This window comes from Rhea pennata, chromosome 1, assembly GCF_028389875.1.
Source record: "Rhea pennata isolate bPtePen1 chromosome 1, bPtePen1.pri, whole genome shotgun sequence".
NCBI classification, from domain to species: Eukaryota; Metazoa; Chordata; class Aves; order Rheiformes; family Rheidae; genus Rhea; species Rhea pennata.
The window spans coordinates 11,195,337-11,223,335 of NC_084663.1; the positions used below are offsets into that span (position 1 = coordinate 11,195,337).

At 36.8% G+C, this 27,999-nt stretch overlaps 1 protein-coding gene across 2 annotated transcripts in view; it reads left to right on the forward strand.

Moving 5' to 3' along the window:
• The window catches only part of CACNA2D1 (calcium voltage-gated channel auxiliary subunit alpha2delta 1), a 390,747-nt gene that overhangs the window by 343,255 nt on the left and 19,493 nt on the right, over nucleotides 1-27,999 (forward strand). The window contains exons 19-33 of one of the 2 annotated variants that reach the window (XM_062581317.1): nucleotides 4,695-4,766; nucleotides 5,493-5,564; nucleotides 9,722-9,783; nucleotides 12,031-12,107; nucleotides 14,020-14,080; nucleotides 16,717-16,814; nucleotides 19,166-19,250; nucleotides 19,491-19,553; nucleotides 20,981-21,084; nucleotides 23,694-23,780; nucleotides 24,152-24,219; nucleotides 25,039-25,077; nucleotides 26,359-26,430; nucleotides 26,947-27,099; nucleotides 27,189-27,241. In XM_062581317.1, the coding sequence (XP_062437301.1) occupies nucleotides 4,695-4,766; nucleotides 5,493-5,564; nucleotides 9,722-9,783; nucleotides 12,031-12,107; nucleotides 14,020-14,080; nucleotides 16,717-16,814; nucleotides 19,166-19,250; nucleotides 19,491-19,553; nucleotides 20,981-21,084; nucleotides 23,694-23,780; nucleotides 24,152-24,219; nucleotides 25,039-25,077; nucleotides 26,359-26,430; nucleotides 26,947-27,099; nucleotides 27,189-27,241 (1,166 nt within the window). Of the gene's footprint in view, nucleotides 1-36; nucleotides 3,441-4,694; nucleotides 4,767-5,492; nucleotides 5,565-9,721; nucleotides 9,784-12,030; nucleotides 12,108-14,019; nucleotides 14,081-16,716; nucleotides 16,815-19,165; nucleotides 19,251-19,490; nucleotides 19,554-20,980; nucleotides 21,085-23,693; nucleotides 23,781-24,151; nucleotides 24,220-25,038; nucleotides 25,078-26,358; nucleotides 26,431-26,946; nucleotides 27,100-27,188; nucleotides 27,242-27,999 lie in introns of those variants that run through there. The other variant, XR_009959084.1, reaches the window with a different exon arrangement.

The window sequence follows — 27,999 nt, forward strand, 5'->3', positions numbered from 1 at the left end:
ATGCATTATTATTATTGTTGTTGTTGTTATTAACAGTTACACAGACTAGACTTTTTCACTCCCAGTTTGTTTGGGGTGGTGCATGCTATTCAGACTGATACAAGAACTACGTTTTAAAACTAAGGTACACTACAAAGACAGATGTATTTAGAACCCATGGACTTTCTTTAACATGTCATATTAATTATAGTTGAATCTCCTGGTAGCTGTTAACGTATTAACTAACAACATCTTAACCCTCTTTGCCAGCAATTTTTCAATAGATGTAAACTAAAACATAGCTACGTCTTTACCTTTGAAGAGGTGAGGATGTATTAAACTGCCAATAGTTCCTTCTTCTGAATGCCTTCTACTTTCTTTCTTGAAATCTGTCACCTGAAATCAAAACTGGTTCAACACAAGTAACATTTTGAGAAAATGTCTTGCAGTATCATCTCACAAAAAAAGCCCCTTTAAACTCAGAGCTTGTTAAGTTGGTTACACAAACGACAGAATTTAACAAAAGGCAGGTTCAAAAGTGGATTAAAAACATTAAGAATTTCCCTATCATGTTCTTATTTGTGCATGCAGACTACATAAGAACATAATATAGGAAGCCTTTTTTAAACTTGCAGTTTAATATAGTTTTAAACTACTTAAAATAATCTTTTTTTAAAGTTTGTTGTAGTGGTGGATTATATTACCTTTTAAAAGAAATATTTAATTTTACGTTTTTTCTGTCAATTTTGTGTGTGTGAGCATATGTTTCCCCATTGTCCTGAGGCAGAACAGATGGACATCCCAACAAATAAATGTAGTCACTGAAATGGGTGGAGTTAGTTTGCACTGAGCATGTGTTAACAAGATTTAAATTCATTTTAGACTGGATTTGAAAGTAGCAAATAGTTCGATTTCTGTATCTATTCTAAAGATTGACATCCTGACCATCTTTTTCATTGTGGTTCTGATCCAAATCCTTTTATTATTAACTATAAAAATCCAGATGTCTTCAGTAGGGTCTAGTATTGTGTCTTATGGTTCATGTTTTTAAAAGAAAACTAAGGAAAGAGCTGGTTTTAAAAGCAGAAATAACAGTCAACAAAAAGTGATACTCTTTTCCTGTGTTATAATTGTGGCAGAACTTATGGGATGAAGAGCTCTGTTAACTTAATTCACATTGTTTTACATATGCCTGTTTTCTGTTTGCCTGGGCAAAACCTGTAATTCTGGTGAAGAGCTCAAACTCTTGGTCAAAATGAGCTTCCAGGAGAGTGCACGCTGGACACTACAGATGCTGAGGGAAGACTTCATTTCTATAAGTGGGCTGTTTACTAATAGTGTAAAAATATAAAATACTGCTTTTTTGTTACTTCAGCATATTGGTGTGGGCATACCAAAAGTTAATTTGAGAAAAAGGAGACCTAATGTACAGGTAACTTTGGATGGAGGTGATTAGTGCATTAGAGTGCATAGATTTGGAAATACCATTAGAAAGCTTCTGCCCTGCTTACTAGGAAAAATCTAACTAGGGAACTGTTTACTCTGACAAACTGCTTCCAAAGCATGAAGTTTGCATCCTTCCTTGTTGAAATAATAGAGAACATATTATTGATGGTAGCAAAGGGCATTCTGTTAAATGTGGTGCTTTACTAATAGGTGCTAATTAGAGCTGCGCTGTAAAAATTATTCTTCAGATTTTGAAAGGAATTTGAAGACTGGGAAAAAAAAGAGACTACTTGTGCTGGCTTTTCTTGCATAAACCCAAAGTCCAGAAGATCATCTGTACAGCTTTATTACTAGGTGTTATTGTACAGTGTATGCTGTATAACTTTACAGAATTTGAATGAGCTGCTCAGTCTTTTCTGTAGAAGTCAGAGCATATGTTTCCTCTGTTATTTACAACAGGTTTCTCTGATTAGCAAGCCCAACTCCACTGAGGATTAATTGCCGTCAACCCCAGCAGGGAAAAGGCAATTAATAACATTTATGTAATGCAGCCCCTGAGCAGAAAACATTTAATGAAAACAGAAAAATCATTAAAGGAATAGATTAGTTATGTAAATAGCAAAATAACAAAATAACAAAATTAAATACAGTACACCGTGTTAATGTTTTGCGCATTTGGGAATATACTGCAGGGTGTTAAATTGCAAAAGCCAGTGGCTTGCGTAGCAGTGCCAGTAAAGACGTGGTGTGAAGTCCTGACCTCATTCAAGTCAGTGATTTCGCCGAGTCCAGCGGCCGCGTTCGCGCTGCGCCTTCAAGACCGTCTCTGGACCGGATTCCCGCGTCACGCTCCGGGCAAGGCAGCCCCAGAGCACGGGAGGTCTCCGGTTTCTGAGCGGGCCTGGCCCCGGGGTGCTGCCGCGCAATTTGGCGGCGCGCGGTGCCCGGCCGCGCGCTGGGCTCCTGCCCGCCCCGGGGCTGCTCTCGGCGCCCAGGCTTCTGCCGCTTGCTCGGATCAGCCCGACCAGACATTACCATCACGCATTAAAGGAGCCTGATGGCCCGTATCTTCGCTAACACGCCGGGTACGAGTGAGAGCTAGGCTCCTGCACCTCACACCAAGGAAGGGAAATGCCTTCCGTAGCGTTTGTGAGACTACTGACCTCCCAAAAGCACCCAATCGAGACATTTTAATGAACTTATTTTTACGCTGCTGCACCAGTTCTTTCTTTCTTTGTTTCCTTCTTGATTTGATGTTGAAGTAATAGATCTTTGCCTTTACTTGTCATGCTAGAAATGGATCGCGCTCCCTTTATTTGCATGCTTCGTTTGCTAGTGATTTACTTCTGTTTTGTTTTATTAAGTTGTGCTGGTAAACGTGGTGGTGGTGCGCTTATTTTAGTCATGTTGTGTGCATGACTGAGTAAAGAGAAGAGCAAACTGAGCAGTAAGTTTGTTTCTTCGTGGCTTGGAATAAATCCCACAAAATGGCAACCTAGGAAGAGAAAATTATGGAGCCCAAATACTGGTAAAGAAAAAGATACAGTGGGGGGAAAATAGTCTTAAAGTACTGGGCTAGGAATTAAACTTCCTATTCTAATCTCTGACAGATTTTGTTGTGCCTCTGGCACATCATCTGATCTGTCTGTTTATGCTTAGTTTCCTCATCTATAAGAGAGCATTAATAAGTACCTTATAAAGGATGTGTGGTGATATAAAGTAACTCTGCAAGAAAACTGTAAGAATCAGTACTTGAATTTTGACAGACTGTTAAAATTGACTGTTTTGTCTTTGGGACTCCTTAACTATGGCTAACCCAGGTTATCATTTGAAATAACTGTTTGACTTTGATTTGATGTGATGGCTTTTTTTTTCCTTTTTATTACCATTTCTTCTCTTCTCTGTTCCTTTGTGTGTTGGAATGGAATGTGAACTGCACAAATGCCACTTCTGCCCTCGCAATGCCTTCATGCATGCTGTTTGGGTTTGACCATGCTATTCGTTATCCATTGCATGTAAGAAAATGTATTTATTTATTTATTTTTTCATTCTAGCCTTTTCCTATTTATTTTAAGAGTGTGGTTTTGTTGGAGGAAAAAGAGCACTGAATACCAAAATATAAATCACATTGAATTTTTACAATATGGATCTTAGTGTTATTAAAGTTACTAGTTTTATCTATTCTATATAAATAAGAACATACAAATTCCTTCACAGTTACCAGTAGAATTAGAAAAAAAATAATCAGAATCTTTTGTTTGAAGAGTTTCTGGGGCATATTTTCTTTCTGAGAATACTTTTTTATACACAGCAAGGAACTCTTACTCACTAAGAAAATGAAAATTCCATATATCCAGTAGCATGTACTTTTGTTCCTCAAAAAGATAAGGGAATAATCTTGTATCCTTTTCCACTATTTTTTATTAAAGTCCTGGACTTTTTATATGGACTACAATTAAACTCTTAATACTCCAGACTATTACCTGACGATATCTTTCACCAGCTATTCAGGACATGCTTTTTTTCCAGTATAAACTGGAAGTAAATTCTTAAAATTGTTATTAAAGGAGTGTCCCGCTTGCATTATTTGGAGGAATAGTCACATAGGTATTTGTCATGCCATGATTGCCAGTGTCTTGCCTAACCCTAATGACTGTAGCTTATTAGAATAAAAAGAATACAGTCATGGATTTGAAAGAAGGTACTTCAGTCTACTCAATAAATACATTATCATAGCCAAATCACTGAAATCCCTTTAAGGTGCAGTGCCCACCCTAAACGTGATGTCTCCTTAGATGTAACGAACAAATCCGTTACTACAGTCTAAATCCGGAGCCCCAGTCCAGCCAGGCGTCGTCGGAGCAGGCGTGCAGCCCGCCGTCGGCACCGCGGCGCTCGGGGCGATGGCCCCGTCTCCCTCCCGGGGGGCAGGACGGGTCCGTGTCCGGCGCCTCCTCACCCCTCTTCTCCCACCCTGGCAACCTGAGACAAACCAGCGCCGCCAGCGACGGACCGCGGGCGGGCGCGAGCCCGTGGCGTTAATCTAATTTTTGCTTGCCCGATTACCCTCTCTATTCAACGAAACGAAGTAAGTGAGAAAGGGCCCCTAGTAATTCGTTACGCCGTAAGGGATTAAAGGCAGAAGGGTAAGTAAGCCTGCTTGATAGCTCACTTGGGAGTGAGGGGATCAGAGTGACTGCCAGCAACCCCTCTGCAGCGTTACAGTACGCCGTGTTTATTATTTGACCGTGTGATATCTTCTGCTTCAGAACCCTAAATCCCAGGAGCCTGTCACGCTGGATTTTCTAGATGCTGAGTTGGAAAATGATATTAAAGTCGAGGTGAGACGTGCTGGTTACTTAGTACCTGTTGCTGCGTGCGTTATTTCACTGCGTAATAACTGAAAAGCCACAAATGTTCTAGATGCTGAATGAGAATCTAGAATTGTTCAAGATCATGATCGTGAGTTTATAGAGAGATGAAATTATAATGAAAATTTCCTAAAAATTATTCTGAGCCTCAGTATTTTTCTTAGGCAAAGACAATGGATTTTATTCCTCTAATTTTGAAAGATAACATAGAGCTATTTAAATAATAAGTATCAATTTTCATTGCTGAGCGGGGATTCCTATTTTGTTTTATTTTATAAAACTTTTCAAAGAAGGTAGCTTTTAAATAGGATATCAGTATATCACCTGAAATAGTTAAAAATTATTTTTCCCGTCTCTTATTAATGCAAAGTGATGCGTTATTATTATGGTGGAAAAAAAAAAAGAAGTGAGAAATAAAATTATATAAAATGCTGACAGCAATGTAATTTCCTATGTATCTTTCCCAGTTACAACAGATTGAGGCTATATAACGCAGATGTGCTGGAAAGCACTAGAAATGTCTCCTAAAATCATATTCTCTCTTATACCAAAAGTCAAGGGTACACTTTATCTTACTTGGTTTTGTGAACTGAATTGGTGCTTCATAACTCTAATAATTGAATATGTTTATTTATAAAGCAAATTCTTTTTTCTAATTAGAAAAATAGGAATTATTATTGTTGTTCTTACCTATAGATTCGGAAAAAAATGATAGATGGAGAAAGTGGAGAAAAAACATTTGAAACATTGGTCAAGTCCCAAGATGAGGTAAGAAAGGAACATAGGCTCTATCCCATTTATAGGGAAAAAAAACAGAAAAATAACATGAAATGGTGAAAATATGTTCATTTTTGTAATGTCATATTACATTTTTTCCCCTAGATTTCTTTTTCTATTTTTTTACTTGATTATGATAAGTGGAATTGAGTACATATTAAGAGATGGGTTTGTTTCTCAGTTTCTTTGGTCCATCATTAATCAGGCAGCTGCTGATGAGGTCTTGCATTCTGTTCCCAAAGAAGCAGACCCAGCCTACTTCTTTACATGAATTCTCCCCCAAAATACTTAGTTTGCTTAGGGAGGTGGATGAGGATGAGGGGCTGTTAGGTTGTGTTTTGGTTGAATAGGAACAAATTAGTGGGAAAAATTTTGTAATCTGTACATGAAGACCATTTGAGATAAGTGTATTAATCTTAGAGTTATATTATATACCTGTGTTTCCTAAATAACTTTTAATTTAATTCTTTTAATTTCCTTTTCCATAATCTTTATTCCTGATAAAGATTGCTCCTGGTTTTCTCTAATAAGGCAGGGATACTTCCTGAGGAAATACTGAAATTTGATGTGGACCCGTGCATGTGTTCTTTTACCTCGATCCCCAAGTATAAATGATTGATGTGGAGAAGTTATGGGCAGGGTATGCCCCACCAGTACCGTTTCACAGCTGTTGCACTGTGAAAGTAAAACAGCTTGAAGAGGGCTAGTCTATTGTTTTATCAGAAGAAAAGTGAGAACATAAAAAATAAACATCAATCAAGCCACACACAACCTTTCTGTATATGTGCACACCGTAACAGTACCAAGCAGAGTTGGTAGAGTGTGTGTAATTAATTTTTCATGTGTAGTGTTAGCTGCCCTAACTGCCCAAAAGCTGTGGTCCCTGGTAACCTTGCTTTCTCCGGTAGTTCTGCTAGTTTATACTTAAATGGAAGAATACTCCAGGAAAAATTTATTTTCACAAGCCATATCCTAGAGAATCCAATTGAGTTAAATTGATAGGAAGTCAGAATAAGTCCTCAGAGGGTTTTTCTTTTATTCCACTAACGAAACGTGAATTCAGTACTTATATTCCATTTAACATTTATTAGATGGTAGTGACTCTTAAATTCTGTTTTATATCTTTGTCAGATTACACCAAGTTACCCCAATACTGAGTAGTTCTGTCCTCTGAATCAGTTTTGCATGGGATGAAGGAAGACTCTGAAAAACTTATTCTCACTGGTACAAAAAAAAAAAAAACAAACAAACAAACAAAAAAACCTACTATTTCTGTATTAAATGCTATAGAAACTTATTTGAGGGATGAAATTCAATGGCAATGGCCATGTTAGCTTTGGTAGATCAGGATGAAAATGAAGTTGAAGTTTCTGAAACATATCTCACATCAGTTCATATACACTATAGTTTGGCGATGTCAAATTCATGGTCATGATTTTCCAGTACAGACTTTTGGGAGTGTGCTTGTCACCTGAGTGTCTGTGCATGTCTCATGACCATCCTTCAGCCTCTCGGTGCCCAGCCTGAATTTGATCAAGCATGCTGGTGGTGGTGGTGGAGTTTAAAAGGAGTTCTGCTACAAACAGGAGGCCATGCTCAAGATCTTCATAACTGTGCAAATCCATCAGAGACATCTTTCATCCCTGAGTTGTCAGCATCATTGAGGATATCAAGAGCTTTACTTGCCATATTTTTTCACCTATGTAGAAGACTGATAAAATTGAGATACCAGTCCACTCCCTGCTGACAAGGTTGTGACTGTTGCAGAAATGCTGCCATGGAATTTTTTTGCAGAGTCTTTGAGATGCCATGGACACTGAGAAGTAGGCATGATGTTTGCATCTGCAGGGGTTATGGCCTCTTCCTCTTGCATCAGACTGTTAGTTTAAAGAGCAGCCTTCATTATACTCTGTGTACCTTTTAATAGCCCTACTCAGAAGTAGCAGAACTTCATCGGCTATCTAACCTCAACTTCAATTCAAGCAGAGAAATGTAACTGCAGACGATTTTAGCTAAATCTGATGATGATGATGATCATGTAACCATACAGGCAGCAGACATCCTTTCCTACCTCTGCCTCTGTGAGGGAAATGGGCTTAACTCCCATGAAAGAGAGCAAGTCTCGAACCTTTCTTACATGCTTATGTTGCCCAGGTGCAAAGCACATCCATAACTTATAATCCTTATGTCTGCAGACCCTCATGACCTCATTAAACTATATTTAAATAGATAATCTGAAATCTCTTGTTCCCAGATGTTTAAAGTGACCAATCACTTGCTGGATCAAAGATGAAAGGGAACTTGCCCCTCACATTATGGCCCCAGATTTCTTCCTCTGCTGTGAGCTTTGCGAGAGAAGAAGGGAGCAGCTGGAGACTGCTGCCAGTCGTGCCAGCTTCAAGCCCCAGCACCTCCTGGATGGAGGCTGCGGGAGCCATGGTAGCGCTGCTCAGACCATGGGCCATGCATGGGCCATGTATACTGAAGACTTGATGACTTCAAATATTTGCTTGTAGAAAGGGCTGATGTGGTCAGTTGCTCTGAGCTGACGGTTGCCATCTTGGGGCTTGAAATTCATGTGCTGTTTGTTTTGCATTCTAGATTACATTTGCATTGCTTTCCTTTTGTACTGTGACTGCCCCAAACAGTGTCCTGGGCGATGACCGTGCACTGACAGGACTGGCAGTAGATGTAGGTGGACTGTGCTAGAGACTCAGGGGCTTTCTAGCTCTTGGAGGAGATGCCGTAGCAGTGAAAGCATTGCTGCAGCCAGGCAGCCGGGGTGGGAAGTGGTGACGGGTCCCCAAAACTGCAGTAGCACGTGTAGTGCTCCTTGGCAGTGACCGTCCGAGGGTGAGCAGGTGTGACATGGCGCGGCAGCAACACAGGCAAACGTAGTGGCAGCAGATGCAGGAGGCCGTGTGATCTGCTGAGCTGTCTTTGAGAAAAAGTAATCATAAAGTTACAGCTGTGTTATTAAATATAAATAGGCTTAGATGGGAACCTGTTCAGCCGTCTTTTTACCTGAAATACTAAATGTATCAGAATATTAGCCATTGATACAAGCATTTTTTTTTCCAAAGTGACTATCGCGTTATTTACAGCTATCTTGCTCTGCTGAAGAACAGCAGCCAGGTAGTGAGAGCGTATCAAATCATAAATGTCCTAAAAAGACATCTTTTCTTCATAACCGTGGTAATTTCTACATTTTTATTTTAGCACAGGGAAAGAAGGAATGTAGACATACACCTGTGGTACCTTTCACTGTTATATGTAATGTTGCAGTGCAACAGCTGCACAGACTTTATTTCAGGAATACTTATAAATCTTTGACTGTAAAATAATAATATGCTGCAGCTGGCATAAACCAGTACTTTTCAACTTAGAAACCGAGTAAAACTATTTCAGCCAGGTGCATTAATAATAATTAAATCAATTAGGAGCTGTGGGACTGTGTATGTCCTGTCATTTTTTTATATCAAAGAAAATGAATGGTAAAGTTTATCTTAGTGTATTAAGGTATTTAAAAATAAACACTTATTTCCATGATATATTTTACCCAAATGGAAGAACCTCCTAATGAGATTAGTAGCATGTGGTTTAGCATGAAAATAAATGCTTATACAATCTTACTATGTCTGCGGATATGAGTCCAGTGTACATTTAGTCACTGGTACTGCAATATAGTAAGGATAGACAAAGAGTTTTGTTGTGAAAAAGATGCCTAGAAAAGCTTACTTTTATAGTTTCTGTTGTTGTTTAACTGCAAAACAATCCAAAAAGGAGATCATATCATTTGTCTGATTTAAAGCAAAGAGGAAAATGTTTTGTATAAGCTGGGCTAATGAATGTGAAAGGGAAAATAGTAAGTCATATTTATGTCTGATTTTATTTAAATTTGTATTTGAGATATTTTTAATGTTCAATAAAAAATGCAGATCATATACATTATATAATTTTGGCGATTGTTTAAAAAATGTAGTTGCAGCTCAGCTTGTGCTTTCAATGAAATAGTAGAATAAATCGAAATTAAAAAATAAACCTCAAAAAATTTATACTGGATTTTACACTCTATTTCTTAATGAAAGAAAGTGATTCTTGAAGCTTGAGAGTTAATAATTTCTTTGTTCACCAATTTTGCTTTGCAGAGATATATTGATAAAGGAAACAGAACATACACATGGACTGCTGTGAATGGCACTGATTACAGGTAACTGATTTCTCTTCTCTGGCTTCTTTTGTTTAATTTAAGACTCTTTTTGTTTATTTTGGTTAATATTTTTAGTGTTACATTTGCTATGCTAGCTAAGCCAAGAAGGGAATGAGCAAATCGGATCACCTTGCATTGAGGCTTGCAGGTTTTCCTGGGTTTGTTGAAACCTTTGCTGCTCAGGGTTGTTGCTCTGCCTCAGGACCAACCCTTGAGTCTTTCACCCAGCTGCTCAGAACTACCACTCCTGTATTTCAACAGGGAGAGAGGAGGAACATGTTGGGAATCTTAGTTTGTCCCCTACTTTCTATATCACAGTATGTATATTTTTTTTAATTTACACTTTCTCTTAGATCCCTCCTCTGAAATTTGTATCTAATTGTGGTTAGTTTTTAACTAACTAGCACTGGTATTGCCTTGTATGTAAAAATCATACCGTGAATGGAAGCAAGATAAGCAAGATCAAAAGAAGTAATGGTGAAAGGCATTCACCACTTGAATATGGTATTGCAGTGTATATTATTTTGAACTTTTTTTTTAACCACACAAGTCTGTGATAGCAGAGGGAAAGTGGTAGCTTGATATCGACCAGAAAAAGTAAAGGTTTACCAAGTCCCAGAAAAGTTAAGCTCCACCAGCTTAAAACTAAGCATCCCTAGATGGTAGTAAAATTGAGTCTACTTTCTGTGTCTTCAGTGTCCAATGTAGGTTGCAGGACCTTGCAATTCTGTGCATAGTGTCATTAAAAAGGTCACTGTAGGTGTAATGCAGAATTGAAAACACAGATTTTTATTGCTATACATATACAGTGTTTTGGAGAAGTAATATTTTTGTTGTAGTTGTCACAATAGTCGTCAGTCACACTGGCTTCTCTTTGCCACTGTGCATTGTACGGACATACAGCCAGTGAGAGTGCAAACATTAATTTGTATGCAAAACCAAATGAAATTAGTTTTAGCAAGTGAATGTAAAGGTATGACTTTAAATTTTATTTAGAGTCTCATTTTTCTTCTGAATTGCTTCTGTCTTTACATTCAGTAAGAAAATAAGTTTATTTTTTTAATCATAGAATGCCGTCGTTGGTAAATCAGTAAAGAAACACGTTCAGTTTATGACTTCTTAGTTCTTACTAAGCTTCCTGGCATGAGCTACAGCAGTAAATCCATTAAGTCACATTGCAGCAAGCCCATTAAATATAAAATTATAGATTTTAATCAGTAATTTCTGTTAGCAATGACTGTTAATGACAGGTAAATTGTTACTGATTTCCTCAGAGGAGAATTGGTAGAAAGCTATCACTAAATATTCAATAATCTCACGTTCTGTTTAAATGGCAATTGTATTGTTAAAGGTCATCTCCTTTCTGGCCCGGTTGTGCAACTTGTTTTAATGTTAACTCCTGTAGCTATCCGTTAGAACCCACTGCAGTTCTATATTCATGAAAACTGAGTGCAAATATTAAGGCTGCGATGTGGGAGATGATGATACATCTCTGATGATGATTTGTACCTGCTGCCCTTCACATACCTTTTTAGAGCTAACCTTTCATACATGTGTATTGAATTTAGTGAAAAGAAGCCCTGTAATTACTAAATGCATTTATATGTAAACTAAAAGGAGTTACATTGTAAACACATTGCAAATCTTAAAATGTTGTTATACGGTGATTTTCAAGGGTTGTTAGTGGTGACTGCATCATTCAGGAAAACATTTTGCTTCTTGAAGGTAATGTGAATTCAAGTACTGTAAGATATATTTTATAATATATACCAGTAGCTGTCTTATTGTAACAGGACAATCAGTCATCATATGCTGCTCACACATCAGTACAGTTCTATATACTGTTTTTTAGTTAATGACCATTTTGACATGCATTACATTGTGACACCAAGTGTGATGAAGATAAAGAATTCTCGCAGTCTGCTGTTTGGAATAATAAGTCCATAAAGGAAATTCCTTGCTTTCCAATAAAGAAGTGCATTTATGCCTAAGTGCATAAATAGGAATGAAAATAAACACTGGGGACTTCAAGACTGGTATGAATCTACTTTATCTATTAAAAAATAGGGAGCTAGTGTGTCACTATATGACTATCTCATCTCACAAATGATCCAACTTCCAAAGTTGTTAACTCCTTTCAAAGCACATAAAAGCTGAAATTAGAAAACTACTTCAAAAAGCAGAAGGCTTCTCCATTAAATTGTTTTTCTTCATTTTTTGTTTATGCGTGTCTCGTTTCTATTTCAGTTTGGCACTGGTGTTACCATCATACAGCTTTTATTATATTAAAGCCAAAATAGAAGAACCAATAACTCAAGCCAGATGTAAGTACTACGAAGGTTGTCTGGTTTTGTTGAGTACTGCCAAGGCTCAGATTTACTTAAAAATGCAATGTTTAAAATTCATAAAATTTGTAGAATTCACTAATGTTATCATGATGTACCCAAAATCTGCAGCAATGATTCTATTCCATTTTAACATCCAAGGTACAAGAAATATTCTACTTAGCTAGAATATGTGCAGGTACCCCGGTTTCACTGGCAACCCCTTCCCCCTTGCTATGTACCTGTAGAATCATTGCTTTGTGTATCCTCTGTTGCTGTCATTTTAAGGGTCTGGTTCCTAATGTTGTTATTCTACTAGCTAAATAGGAATAAAGATTTGGACAATAGTAGCAAAGCGTCTTCTGTTATTTTTGCAGCAGTTACAGTGCCACATCTAGCAAATTACCTGAGGACCTTTAGAAATCTTTAAATGAGAAAGTACTGTTTGGTTTGGCTTGCACCTGCTTTTTTATTTGCATTTTACAAATAGTCTTAGTGGATGTTTGCAATGTATTTTTGGATTAGACTAATTTCAAGCCATTTACAGATTCTGGAGAGATATGAGAAATGATACTTGTGAGTATGTGAAAGCTTTTTGTTTATTAAATACAGTTTAACTGTAATCTGGATAGACAAAATAGAACCCATCACATCCTTTTAACTTTATCCAAGGTTTACAATAAACTTGACCAAATATGTAGATAAGTACAAAGTTAGAAAAGCATTATCAAGCTCATTGACAGGCTCTTAGTTTAGAGAAAACTTGATTAGCCGTAAGTCACCATCCTCTTCCTTCACCTCTTGGATATGAGACAGAATATGGCAAAGTTTTCCTAAAAAGTGAATTTGTGTTGTTTATTTTGTAACCTTGTCAAATAGTGAGTACCTTAAAATTAAAATTTTAGTGAGTAGATATGGTTCTCTTTATGGATTAGATCATCTAGTTTTGCACTTATGTCAATATAACCTGCAAAACAGACCCTTGAAATAGCCACAGAAGGTACTTTAGAGATAAGTGGCAAGGACATATTCTTCGGTCTTCAAAGATGTTTGTCTTTTTTCCAGACTACAGCTGTACATAAATTGAACCTTTGATCTATCTATGCACAATATTTTTATTCAAGGGGCTGTTTGAATAAAATATTGGTTTGTGACCCCTTTTGCTTTACCCTGTTTTTTTCTGTTTCCCTGCTTTCTCTTTCTGATGGATAGTGGCAATCAAAAAGGGCAAGTATATTCTTGTTGCTCAATTTCCTTCTGTTTACTACAGTTGATATTTTTTCACTTATATTTCTATTCCTACTGGACATTCTCCTCTGTGTTCGTCGTCTCAGGATTTCTCCCATTATCATTGGGTACCATAGCAATAGAAAGGAGGGGGGAGGAAGATATAAAGCGCTTTTCTGTTTTCATGCACATTTCAGTATGTGGCTAATCTCTAATCCTTGTTGTCTGGTCCTATCATCTGGTGTTCGGTGACACCATCTTTTTAAAGCCTTTTCTTCAGTAGCATTTAAAGTGATTTTTATAAAGTTGAGTTTGTAAAACCAGTTGCTGAAAATACTGTAAACAACAATTTACCATTGTGTTCTAACTGCTCAGTGTCCCAAATATTTCTTTGTATCAGACTGCAATTCTAATGAAAATGTGCCACGCATTTTCATGTTTTCATATTAATTAAATGTCATGTCTAACTAAATTGTTACAAAACATTATTATTGCCAGATGTATTGTATATAATAATCAAGTAATTTCTTCCCACACTCTGAAATACTGACAACTATAGAGTATAGTAGTAGTAAAGTAGTCTAAAATAAACATTTCTTTCTATGGATGCATGCAAAAGTCAAATAATTCAAGGAAAAAAACGATGACAGCCCAGTTTTCTGACGTTTTCTCTTCGTCTTTTTAGATTCGGAAACGCTGAAGCTTGATCATTTTGATGAAGCCGGCTATACGTTTATAGCACCAAGGTTGGTCAATGTGCCAGTAGTAAGCATTATTTCATCAGTAAATAGGAAATCTGGTCAGGTTAAAGATATTTAGAAAACATAGAATCATAGAATCAGTAAAGTTGGAAAAGACCTCTGGAGATCATGGACTTGACCAATAAAATTTAATTTTGATAAAAGAAATACTAAGTAAAAAAGCAATGATTAAACTCATGTTTTCTAAGACCAATCCTTTTTTCTTGCTAGAGTGCAAATAGCATCTTCAGACTCTGATTTATTTTTATATCAGTCAGAGGGATCTGTAAAACCTGACTTGTCGTGGTCTTCTGATATTTTTAATAGATATCTTATACATCTCTGTTCTTATATATCTCTGTTCATTTTTTGTGGCTGTGATTTTTAAGATTTTATTGCTTAGCTTCTCATACCATAATACCTACCTCTTCAGATTCACTGAGTCATTGAAAATTGATTATGTGTAATATTTATATAAGTTTTCTTGTTGATTTGTGCAGTCCTGATTGTCCTTGTAAATGCATGTTTCTTAAGGGAAACATACTAGGATGAATAGTTCTGAAAAATTAAATTCCTTTGAAAGATAGGATAAATAGTGGAAGTGCTGTACCTTCAGGATTAATCTAGAATTATTCCTGTTTATTATATTACAAATTTCTGTATCCTACTAAATTTATACTCTCTTTAGATTGATTTGTAGTTAAGACATATTACTCTAGCTTCAAATGTATTCTTAGCCTAACCATTTAATTTAATTTCTCTGAAGCTCTGAAGTTACTGATAGCCAGTTTTCTCAGTTAATGGCCACCAAGTTACTAATTGTTAAAGTGACTAAAGCCTGTTTGATATGGAGCTCTGTAGAAACGTGGATGTTGGTATAGTACGGCAAATTCTGCCTATACTCTTTCAGGACCCTAACAGAGTAAGTAAAGAGTAGTAAGATAGCTTGTTCATACGAAATACTTGGAAAGACTTCTTTTGTTCATAAAGTTAATGTAGTTTATAGAGTTTGTTTAAAAAGAGAGCTATCCTCTTTATTGCTGAACGAATACTCAGCATCAATGTTGTGTCCTTCCAATTGATTATACTCTACATGTTTCAATTAGAATTGAGCATGTTTAATCCCACCCAACATCCAACATTTGCCTTCAAAATGCCCAGTGACTATTATAAAGCATGCTTGTATACAATGAATTGCCCAATGGTATATTACTTCATTATATTACGCTATGTAAATGACAGTAGTTTACTATTTATCTGTTTTACATATTAAAAAAGAGTGTATATGGTATGTACCATATTAAAACTGTCCTTAAGAATTCTCAGAGGGTAAGATCTCATCCCATAAATCCAATTCTAGCTCAGCAGTGAGTGACTATCTCTCTGACAGCATTCTACATATTTTACTACCAATCTGCCATAGAGCTGGTAAGGTTGGAAGGGCCCTCTGGAGATCATCTAGTCCAACCCTCAAACAAGGGGCCCATACAGGAATTGAACCCATGACCTTGGCATTATTAGCACCATGCTGTAACCAACTGAGCTAGACCAGCCCATTTCCTAAGCAGTCTAACATAGTAGGAGTTTAAATTCACTAGGCATTTCCTCGTTGAGTTTACAGACTCTATTGGGCCCTAACTTTATAGTCTACACAGTCCAGACAACTTTTCAGAGGAATAAGAGCTTTATCTCATATACGAAGTTCTCCTGTAATTAGGTTTAGGCAGACATTTGAATTCTATTTCCTGTAGATGCTTGAAATATTATTAGATGTAGTCTGAAGTAGGGCCAAAGTTACATCAACCATGGGTATTGCAGTAGGGCAAACCACCCTTCACAAAACATGCTAATTGGAGTACCTGACCTGTGTTTAAATTTTAGATAATTACTATAACTAATGCTGCTAAAGCAATTGCCTGAATTCTGTTAACAGGCAGAGAGAGGTTCTATCCTAAAAGGAGGCATTTTAAGTCATCTAGGTAGTCATTAACATTGAGAGCAAAGTGGATGGGCTTGGTCTTCCTCTCTGAGATAGATCTCCAAGGACTGGAGCATTGGACTGGGCTCCGTAGTTCACTGAACGCATCTGTCCACATTCAGAGAGCAGCATCTGAACCTCATTCTGTCCAGTCGTGACCAGTCAATCCTAAGTTAGTTTGGTCCTCTCTTGTGCTGACCTTATAGAGATGCCCATGGTGACTATTGTCAGCGGTCTGGGTACAACCTTGAACCACTGTTTGCTAGTTACTGAGTGAGTTTTCCAACCAGTGAAACAACATATAAACTACGGATGTCACCACTGCTTCATCAGGCAGATTATTCTCAAATAAAATGACAGACATGGGATAAAAGTACCTGTGATATCCTGTGCCGTCAGTGATAGACATGGTAGAACTTCTGTTAGGACTTCTGTAGGCTGGATAACTTTTGGAAATCACCAATGATGTTGCCAATCAGTGGAGATGGCTAACATGGTACCCCTTTCAGGGTCTGTGATAGTTGGGTTGAATATCCCTCTGCAGAACTGTGGAAGAACTTTTCTCTGATTCTTTGGTTAGGCTCCCACAGTCCTGCTTGAACTTTGGAATATCTGAGCTTCAGTAGCATATCAAAGCTGACAAGACTATTTTGTTATTTTTCAGAGAATACTGTAATGATGTGAAAAAATCAGAAAACAACACTGAATTTCTATTAAATTTTAATGAATTTATTGATAGAAATACTCCAAGCAGCCCTTCATGTAAGTATTCTTCTTGATTCACTGAAATTATATTCACTGAAATTATACCTTTAGGAAAATACTTACTTGTAAGTGAGATAATCAAAGTCCAAGTCTATGTTTTGGAGTTTTATCTTTACTGATTTTTTTAAATAAAATTACATGTAACAATGTAACATATTGCTACTCAAGGTTGAGATTCTAAAATTCTAAAAAAAAAAAAAAAATCTCAAATTAGTTTGTAGCATTCTGGGTTAATTTAGAAATAATTGCAGGTTATTTTACCTACAATGCCAGTTGGTTTTCCTACACTCCAAAAATTTTTGAAAATGTAGTTTTTTTTCTTGAGCAAAGCAGCCAAAGTAAGTCTCAAGAAGACTTTAAGATCTCTTAAGAAAACCTTCTGTGTGATTTCCTGTCAGTTTTTGTAACTAAAATAACTAAATAAAATAACCCCAAAACCCAATAATCAAATAAAAGATAAAAAAAATCTATTAGTGGTTCGCAAATTGTTTAAAGTGATATCGCTTGGACTTGAGTAGTTTGAGATCGCAGCTGGATGTAACTGCTGCAGTGGAGAGCTCTGGGGTGGTGCTCAGGTATTGAAATTGGGGCCTAAACTCTCCTTACAGTGAATGAGGAAAGCTAGGCATTTGAACAAGCCATCCGTTAATGTGCTGTTCTCCTGAAGCACTCAGTGTCTGGATTTATTTATTTATATATGTCTCTCTGACTAGCGTTATTAATCACTTTTAAACAATTAGATTTTTTTTCTTTACTTTCCCAAGGCTTTTTGACATGTTGCTCTTAGGAACCACTGATAACTTGAGAGGGAGACCAGGCCTTCTTGTGTAGTACTTTTCATCTAGAAAAAAATATCATAAGGATGTCTTTGCTAGACCATATAACCAAAGGGGTATATACTTAGATATGCAATCTTACAGTGAAAGTGTCTTATAAGGCTATTCTTGATTGGTTTTGATAAATTGATAAATCATTGATAAGTCAGTGATTGAAATTTTATTGAGTTCCTTGGCTCAATCTTGGAAGTGAAAGCATTCATTTCAAATGACTGATTAATACATGAAAATTCTAGCTTGATATTCAGCTCCAGTTTTATAAATTAGTTTGGAAGACATATTTAATGATAATGTAGTGTACAGCGTGGCTTAGTAAGTAATTATGCCCAAAATACCAATTTTTTGTTAGGTTTCATTTTGTAATTTACAATAAAATTCCCATTTTTCCTTTCTTTTTCTCTGATAATTCTAAATTATTTAAAATGCTCTCCTGAAAAGGTGAACAAACAATATTGATGGAAGGAAGCAGTGGCTATGGAAATTATCCTTGGCTAAAAAGGCTTTTCACAGGGAATAATTAACATAGTCCCTAAATTGAAATGATATATATATAATATATAAATGTAATGACTGTTATTTTTTTGACTCATCTCATCTAACCTTAGCCACCTATTAGCCAAGAAGTCTAAGTTAGTCATGTCAGCTACCTCTGGAGATACTAAGAGCAATGCACCCTACATGTCTTAGACATCTGCGTTATGTAAGGAAGTATCATTTTCAGGAGGTACATGCAATACAAGGAGATCCTGAACCAAAGGCACAGCTAACAAAATATTGTGTGTCCGGATTAGCAGAGATAAACATCACTCTGAGAGACATGTATTGATATTTATATTTGGATAGAGTTTCCATTAAATTTCTAGGAAAATGTAGCTGCAGCAAGGCCCTCCAAATCTGATCTGTGAGATAATTAGCAGAGTTTTGTCATTTGCTTCAGCTGAAGAAATATTTGTAAATCAGTACCCTGAACTTAGGTTTCATATTGTACCATGGCAGTGTGCAAGTGAATGGCCAGGTGGATCTGGGGCCTTAGATACAATTTAACATGCTGACCCAGCTGAATAATGTGTAGATCTTAATTAGAATTAAATTAGCATACAAAACAGTGCCTTATCTGGGAGTTCAGAGCTCATAGCTCTATATATGGCATGCTTAAGCATTCAGGTTTCAGCTGATTTTATCAAAAAGCATTTTTACTAAGGCTTGCAAAACATTTTAACACCGTGATAAAATCGATATTAAGGTATATTTCTTCAGTTGACCATTCCAAGAACTTTCTCATGCAAAGTGGTACTGAGAAGGATGATTGAGAAACACTGACCTCAAACTTCCTGTTCAAAGTTACTTAAAAAGAACATACCTATCTAAGTTACTTACTCAAAATTCATTTATTTCTATGTGCCCATTTTTGGATAGAAGATAATATATTTTTGGGCTTGGAATTTCATTTTAACAATTTAATAAAACTCAATGTTGCATGGTCTCAGATGAGTGTCTTAACTCTTTTGCTAGGTAATACTGATATGGTCATTAGAGTTTTGCTGGATGCAGGATTTACAAATGAACTTGCCCAAAATTACTGGAGTAAGCTGTCTTTGTAAGTATTAATTTCATTGGCTGTGATTTTTTTTAAGAATTTCATACTTTGAAAAACAAATTTCCATTGATTTGCTAATAAAGCAATAAATGTGTGTATACATAGATATATGATGCATATTAAATGTTGACACAAGATAGGTATTTAATTCATAATTATGTACTTAAATGGCATCTCTTTATACGGGAACTTGCAAGAATTTCTGTTAGTTTTCATTTTAAACCTTATTTTTGTTTATAGTGATGGAGTTGTTGCACAATTTGTTGTTACGGATGGTGGAATTACTAGAGTGTTCCCCAAAAGGTAAGAATTTATTATAAATAATATAATATGAAGATGAATTTTGAAACTTCTAAGGGTGCAATGTTAAATGGTTGTGGCCTGTATAGCTAGAATAACTGGGAATCACAAGGCACTTTCACAGAAACTCTTTTCCTTTCTGTCATATTCTCCCATGTGTTACAGAGGAGTACTACTACATCAGAAACGCTACCTATGTCATAGGAGTGACATGGTTTTATTTTGGTTATGAAATTCTCCCCACCGGTTTACCAGCCTGCCATATAAACCCTTACAGATTAGATGCTTATGGACTGCAGTTCAGTAGCATGCTATGTGAATGCAAATATATATTTGTGCAGAGAAGTCTCTGGCATCACTTCTGAAAATCCTTCCCCCGATGGTGCGTAGTGTAGCATCAACTGTGAATTCTAGCTAGCTACGAATTTTTAAGACTGTTGGAGTTGCTATGTTTAAATATATGTAATATATAATATATATATATATAAAATATATAGAGAGAGAGGTTGTAGTAAGAACGTGGCAAAGGAAATGTTAGTGACGTAATTTAATGTATGAGATACCTGTAGTTAGAAAATGCTGCTGCTGGTGGTGTGGTTGGTGTATATGTACCAGTTTATCCATATCCAAAGCAGGCCATTGTAATCCAAGTTTCTCATCAGCGTAGAGTGAGTAGCAGTAAAAGAGAGCCCTTCTGGGAGGAGTGGGGCCGCGCTACCTCCTCGTGGCTCCCAAGCGGGCCTTTGCCTAGCAGGCTGCAGAACCACATACCCTAGGGCAGCAGATGATTTTATTTAGATTAAGAGACTTCAAGAGACAAAATGTGTCATTAAAAAAAATGTATCATTACCAGAGAATGGAAAGGAGATTGTGAAAGAGTTCATATTATCAGCTGAACACTAGCTTCAGTGACTGGAAATAGTGAGAGCACCAGCACTGACATACTGATGTATGGTAAATTTATCTATTTTCTTAGGTTATTTTGTATGTCTCACGAAAATGAAGGATTCACAATGTACTTTTCTCCCCAAATCAGTTTATTTTTTGTTGTTTTTAATGGTATAAAATCTTTTTGGATGAAAATTTATTTAAAAATAGTATGTGGTATAAAGGATTATTTATATTTTATTCTAAGTAACAGTAATTTTCCAGTTATATTTGTCTAAACATATCTGAAAATGGTGAGACATGGTCCATGTTGTTCCAAGTATATAATTTTATTTTTTTTCCACAGTTTTACTACTTATACCTGGCTATTAAATCAATGAAAGCTGAGATTTTTACAAAGTGTAGGCATCTAAACATCATCTGAGGACTATTATAAATGAATCTCATATTTTTTCCAGTTGCGAAACATAAATACCTTGTGCAGCACCATTTAAATGAGAAGCTAACTATGTTTTTTTTAATTACATTTTTTTCATACGTAGGGCAGGAGAAGATTGGTTGGAAAATGCTGAAACTTATGAAGTCAGCTTCTATAAACGGAGCTTAGATAATGACAACTATATTTTCACGGCTCCGTACTACAACAGTAAGTCATCATTGTTTTGAAATTTTCACAGCTGGTTGGTCCAATATAAGTAAATTTGTGGCAGTTTTCCTTGCCAGTTAAGCTCACTGAGCAAGGCTGCAGGGTTATAAAGTGTGACACTTTGTAAGAAAAACAAACCTGGGGCATCAACTCTTGTTAAAGAAGAAAGTACTTAGAAGGGCACTAAACAAGGGAAGTAATATTTTGTCATCCACTCTGATGTCCCTATATGCTCAGAATTAGCAAAGCCCAGAAGATTTGCAGAGTTTTCATTTATTGTGCTGGCCTGCAAAATCCTTGAGTTCAAAGCAGGCAAAATATATGACACCTTTTGAAAGCTTGGCTTGAGAGTTGAGTTTATTTGTACTTACGTTAACCAAAGCCAATAAAAAAATGGTTTGCATGAGCTCCCGCAAGGTGAAATTCCAGCAAGCAGCAGGGAATGAGAATAGGCAACCTGTTTTCCAAACACATTTATTTTTATTTATGTTAAAGGGAGAAAGCTGATAGAGTTCAGGTACTTTTGTGTTTGATTTAAGGTAGAGATACTGAAACTTAATGTATAGATAAGGAAACGTAAGGAAACTAATGGTATTATGTAAGAAATAGTATCCCTCTGTGAAGCACCTTGGCCTTTATCTGTTACGTCATAATGGAAAATAATTCCTCTTTTTGGGCAGTTTACATTTTGTTAACCCGTAAATATGAAGGAAGAGACTAAGGCAGGAGGTGGAGATCCAAATCATCAACATCTTTGAAAAAGAAATACATGAAACTGAAATAAAATCTGGCCAAAATAAATTTCAGGTTGCAGGTGGTAGAATCAGGCTATGGATTGTGTATTGTGAGTAGAACAAGCAGGGGGATTGCCTCTGGAGGTGTGAGACTGAGTTCTTCCCTTTGATCATAGCTAAAGTCTGCTTAGGATCAGGCTTAAACGAGGAGCTGAGGCTGTACTAGGCAAGGAGTGATCTTGAGTAGCCAAGATCCAAGGATAGAGAGCAATCCTGCAGGTATGGAATTAAAGGGTGGGTATCTGGGGGAGAGAAGGAGACTGATCTTCTGGAGAGCAGCTCTGCAGAGAAGGACCTGGGAGTGCTGGTGGATGACAGGCTGACCATGAGCCAGCAATGTGGCCTTGTGGCCAGGAAGGCCAATGGTCTGCTGGGGTGCATTGGGAAGAGTGTTGTCAGCAGGTCGAGGGAGATGATCCTGCCCCTCTGCTCAGCCCTGGGGAGGCCTCGAGTACTGTGTCCAGTTCTGGGCTCCCCACTACAAGAGAGACCTGGAGCTACTGGAGAGAGTCCAGCGCAGGGCTACAAAGATGATCAGAGGGCTGGAGCACCTGCCCTATGAGGAACGGCTGCGAGAGCTGGGCCTGTTCAGCCTGGGGAAGAGAAGACTGAGGGGGGGTCTGATCAATGTGTCAAGAAGGGAGGGTGTCAAGGGGACGGGGACAAACTCTTTTCAGTTGTCCCATGTGACAGGACAAGAGGCAATGGGCAGAAATTGAAGCACAGGAAGTTCTGCCTGACCGTGAGGGGGAATTTCTTCCCTGTGAGAGTGATGGAGCCCTGGCACAGGTTGCCCAGAGAGGTTGTGGAGTCTCCTTCTCTGGAGATCTTCAAGGCCTGCCTGGATGCAACCCTGTCTAACATGCTGTAGGTGTTGATCTCCAGAGGTCCCTTCCAACCTTACTGATTCTATGATTCTATGAACAGTGGTTTCCATAGATGTTTCAGCAGAATTATTTTGAAAGGAAAGGAAAGAAAATCACACAGAGGGAGAACAGCTCCGTGTAACCTTTGCTTTTGAATTCTATTTCCAGTCAGTGTTATTTGCCAAAAATGGTTTCTCTGCCCTACTATGAGACTTAAAACCTATATATGCATGATCATAAATGGATTAGCCAGAAGAGGCTCATTACTGATCTGAGCAGAATTAACCTTACTAAGCTCCTCTAAAAGCAGATGCTAACACAAATGACTTAGTCCTCTCTTAAAACACATGGGATCTGTTCTTGCTGTTATTACATATTTATTTATTACTTTTTTTTATCAATTAAATATTAACAATGTAATTAAATAAATTCCCTGAAGCCCTTGTTGTTCCTCAAAGAGTTTCAGGGAATGTGCTTTTAACTTGCCTTTTCCTACTAAGTAGTGCTGAAAACAGGCTGAAGTCTGTCAAAGTAGTAATTGTCAGCTGGTGAGTGGTGTCAGTGTGCTCTGTATTGAAAATTACCCAGACCCCAGCATGATAAAATCTTTGGCACCGATCCTGTTTTTAATAGGGCTGCTCACATGTGAAGTTTTTCATGGCGATGCTTGCGGAAAAAAGGCTACACTCGGTATATTAAGCAGTGTAACCATGTCCAAAAACTGAATGAAGAAAAGTAAACAAAATTATTCCTCTTAGTCATCCAGATGTTAGTTATCTGAGCTATTACAGGTGATAAATGTGAAGTACAGTTGGGCCAGTGTTTTCAAATAAAGATTTTGGGGAGTGATAGCCAGTATTTGAATAATCATTAATTTCAATTTCTGAGAAAAAGGCTTTTATATCATGCTAACCTCTTTTTCTTTTTCTCCTTCTTTCTCTACTCTCAGAAAGCGGTGCCAATAGCTATGAAACAGGGATTATGGTAAGCAAGGCTGTGGAAATAACAATTAATGGGAAACTTCTAAAACCTGCAGGTAAGATAGAATGGTGCTGAAATGCTAAAAACAGGTGTTGTTTTGTTCTTGCTCCACAGTGGAGTCAGTTAGAAATTTAACTGAGATTTCAAAAGAGCTTCAGTTTATGTAACACTCTATTCTCTGAGACTATTCTGTTTTTATTAGTGAAAATCCAGCCAAATATCTAGCAGTGTTGCAGTAAGAATACTTAATTAGTCTCATGAAGGGTCTTGGTGGCCAGGTAACAGAGCAAAACTAATTTTATTATTTTTCCAGTTTAAGAAGTTATGTTTATTATATAATTTTCTCCTTTTTTAGGATTCTACAGTTTCTTTTTTTTTTTTTTTTTTCATTTTACTAAAAAAAGACTTTTATGTATCTCTTGTTAGTTGTTGGAATAAAAATTGATGCAACCAGCTGGATGGAAAATTTCACAAAAACCACAATCAAAAGCCTGGTAAGGAATTGACCAAGTCTTTTTTTGAAATTTATTTTCATCTCTCAAACTCAGATGCAAATAGGTCTAGCAGCTCTTTGTGCCAGAGTTTCACTGATGTGTAGTTGCCAAGTAGTTGTGGGATTTAAATTATCCAAATGCACAAAAAAAAATCTATGTTGAAACAGGCTGTATTTTTTATGTCTTGCCTTCATAATTATAGCACATGGAGAAAGACAAAGAAAAATGACATATTCTAGCCAGCAGGCTCACTGTTCAGATCATGCTGTAACAGTGAATAAAATCTGCAGAAGAAATGTTTCAAAAACTGAAGAAAATAAATCTATTTTTCTTTAATATGGGTGATATACAAGCAGTGACTAGTAAGGATTTATACTGCAAGCAATATCACAGCATTTTAGTAGAACTTAAGTAGATGCTTAACCCTTTCATTCCTTAAATATAAAGTTTAGGTGGAAATGGGAAGGAGAAAAAGAAGGAAGGAAAAACTAAGGAATTATTTAGTACCTTTGGAAAGGAGAAGCACCAAATGGTGATTATGGGACGGTTGGATGGGGCACTGTTGCTCAGTTTCTTACATGCTAATGGAGTCGATACCCTTGTCTGGCCGATTCAGGGATCAGAGCTGGGTATGAGCTGGTGAGCCAAGTGCATCAACTGCAGTGTCAGAGCACCTAAGGGAAAAAAAAAACCCTCTCTGAGGGTTTTCTCGGAATTAATTTGGGATGAGCTACTGCAGAAATATTTGGTAGTTGTCACTGAGAAATGCAGTTTCGTTTGAAACATTTTTGTGAAAATTACTGTGCTTCTATTTTTTAGTGCAATAGTGAAATCTGTGGCTGTGAAAGAAACAGTATGGTAAGTGTATGTTTAGCTTATAAATATCTGGTGGATAATGAAAATTCACTCCTGTTCTATCTAGTCGTATCTAAGGCCACTATTCTATCATGATATTTTCTGAGGTTTAAAATCAGAAATGATTTTATAAAAAAAAAATGTTAGTCATTTATGTCTTGAGGAAAATGAAGATTAGGAGGGGAAGGAATAAAAGAGGGAGCAAAAGTCAGATGGAGTGGTTGTTGCAAAAGTCATTGCAATGATGTTACGAGAACCACAGAGAAGAAAAAGAACAATATAAAGGGTAGGAGAAATAGAGAATGATGTAGATAAAAAAAAAAGTGAGAAAGGATAATGATAATTTTCAAAGCAAGAGGTGAATCATGAGGAAAGAACATGATTAAAAAAATAAGTTCTGAGAGGAAAAAAAAAATCCTAAGAGTATCTTAGAGAAAGATAAATGCAAACTAAAAAGCACCAGAGTACCTGTTGTACCCTTCAACAGTCATTAGTCATCTTTCTGTCTTCTGTTTCCTGCTGGTTCAGGAACCAGTCCCAGCTGATGCTGCTGGGATCCCATAGCTCTGCTAGCACTCAAGAGAGTAGGGCTTGGAGAGCTGTCACAGTATCAGTTTCTGCCATGTGCTTAAAAGCTTTCTCTGCTCAGGTCTCCTTTTTTTTAGTTTGAATATTAAATGCAGGAGTTACAGCAAAATAGTATGTACATGGCCTCACTAGTATCTCCGTGGTCTCTGCCTACCAGTATCTCCTGCAAAGTGCAAAGTGTAAGTGACCAGTGGGCTTCCTGTTCCTGCACCTGACACCCAGCAGAAACCCACTGCAGACCTGGGCAAAGTTGGCATATACAGAAATGTGAAAATAATAATGAATAGCAAGTAGAGAGTCTTCCTTTAGGCCTTCTGCCCTGAAAAGCTGCAAATGGAAAAGGTCTTTAAGCATGGCTGAAAGCACACCAGAAGTTTCAGTCCATTATTATGAGTTAAGACTCAATGTTGTATGGTTTAGTAAGGATATTGCACTCTTAGAGCTAACAAAGACTTTACAAAATAGCTTTTGTGAAATTAAGCCGTAATTAAGCCTTTGATCTGGACAAACTTCTATAATACTGATAATTATTATTATAATTTAATACTGGCCCATAGCAATGGATTTGTCATTTAGCCTGAGCCACATAGATTTGAAGATACTTCTGAAGTGTTGAATAAACAAGAGTTTCTCACCAATGTGTTGCCTTTATGAATCCTTGCTGCAAAACATGTTTTTTTTACTTTCTTACAATAGCATGTGGACTGTGTTATCCTTGATGATGGTGGATTTCTTTTGATGTCAAATCGAGATGAATATAGCCAACAGGTATGTATATTTTTTTAAGTGCAGTAGGACATGAAACACAACAGGGATTTGTTTTACAACAAAAAGTAGCATATCACTCTCAGCTTGTCCTAAGAATAGATATTTCATTTATATATATTGTACTCATCAAAATTTGGAACAATGGGTCAGAGATTGGAAAAAACATGTCTGAAACATAAAAAAAAAAAAAAAATCCCATTGATATGGGTGATAATATGCCAGTGCTCAAGTCTGGTCTTCAGCTCTGTTGCAGGACAGATTTAAGTGTAGGCTTGGGCCAGCTGTCATGTAATTTAAAGGATTTTAATCTCTATCCCCAGCTATTGGAAGAGAAATGATCAGAGAGACAAACAGATAATACAGGCAGGGAAACAGATATACAGACAGCACAACTGAATGAGTTTCCTTAGAAAAAGAATTAGTAAAAAAATTTCAGAGTTAACTTTTTTTATGTAGACGTATAAGAAGAATATTCAGAAGTGCCTTAACTTATTTCCTTGTACCTTCTCACTTCAGATTGGAAGATTCTTTGGTGAAATTGACCCTGGCCTGATGCGAAACCTGATTAACATGTCCTTGTATGCCTTTAACAAGTCTTACGACTATCAGTCTGTCTGTGATCCAGAAGAAGAACCAAAACAAGGAGCTGGACTTCGTTCTGCTTACGTGGTCAGTAGTCCCTTGTGAGGTTAATGACAATCCCTGATAAGGGTGCAGGTGTCTATGTCAATGACATAATCTTTGTTCTTTTTTCCCAGCCTACAATAACAGATATTTTGCATTTAGGATGGTGGGCTTCAGCAGCTGCCTGGTAAGTGTTTAGGAAATCTATATATCAAAACTATAATTATTCAGTAGATGGAGACTGCTTTAGTCTTTCTTTTAAATTTTAAAACTTAGCTGAACCCTAGTTTGTGCAGCTAGTTACGTTCTCAAACTTTTCTGAAAGTTCAGTATTCAGTCTACTATCAAATTCTAAACTCTTCTTGCCAGGTTTTGTAATTGTGTGCTCTGACGCTTCAGGAAGTAAGTTGGGCTGATATATTTGTCCAAGTCTTCTCGACTGGTGTGAAGGCTCAGATGAAATTATTCTATTCAGAAGTATTGGTTCTCTATTTCAGAATTATTTTCTTTCCTCTTTTCTAGTAAGAAATCTTAAGAAAATCAGTTTTTGCTTTTCAGTGAATATCATTTTATCTGAATACATTCAGGCTATAGCAAAATGTAAAGAATGCTGGATACATTTTTTGGTTACACATTTAGTTAAAGGTTCCCATGTAAATTATTAGCTGATTCTTTGAAACAAAATGTGAAAAGCACCGCTGAACTATTTTAAGGAAGCAAACATATATAAAGCAATATATTATGAAGTTTCCCCTTTTGCTTTGCTCAGAAAAGCTTTAATATATTAAAAAGGGGCTTTGTATAATTCTCTAGTAATAGGTACTAATGTTTGCTATATATTTATGAAGAAAGCATGGTGATATATTTAAATTATTCTGATATTTAGAATTGACCTTGAAAGAGACAGGATTGCACCAGCATTAATTTTATCTTTCACTGTCACAA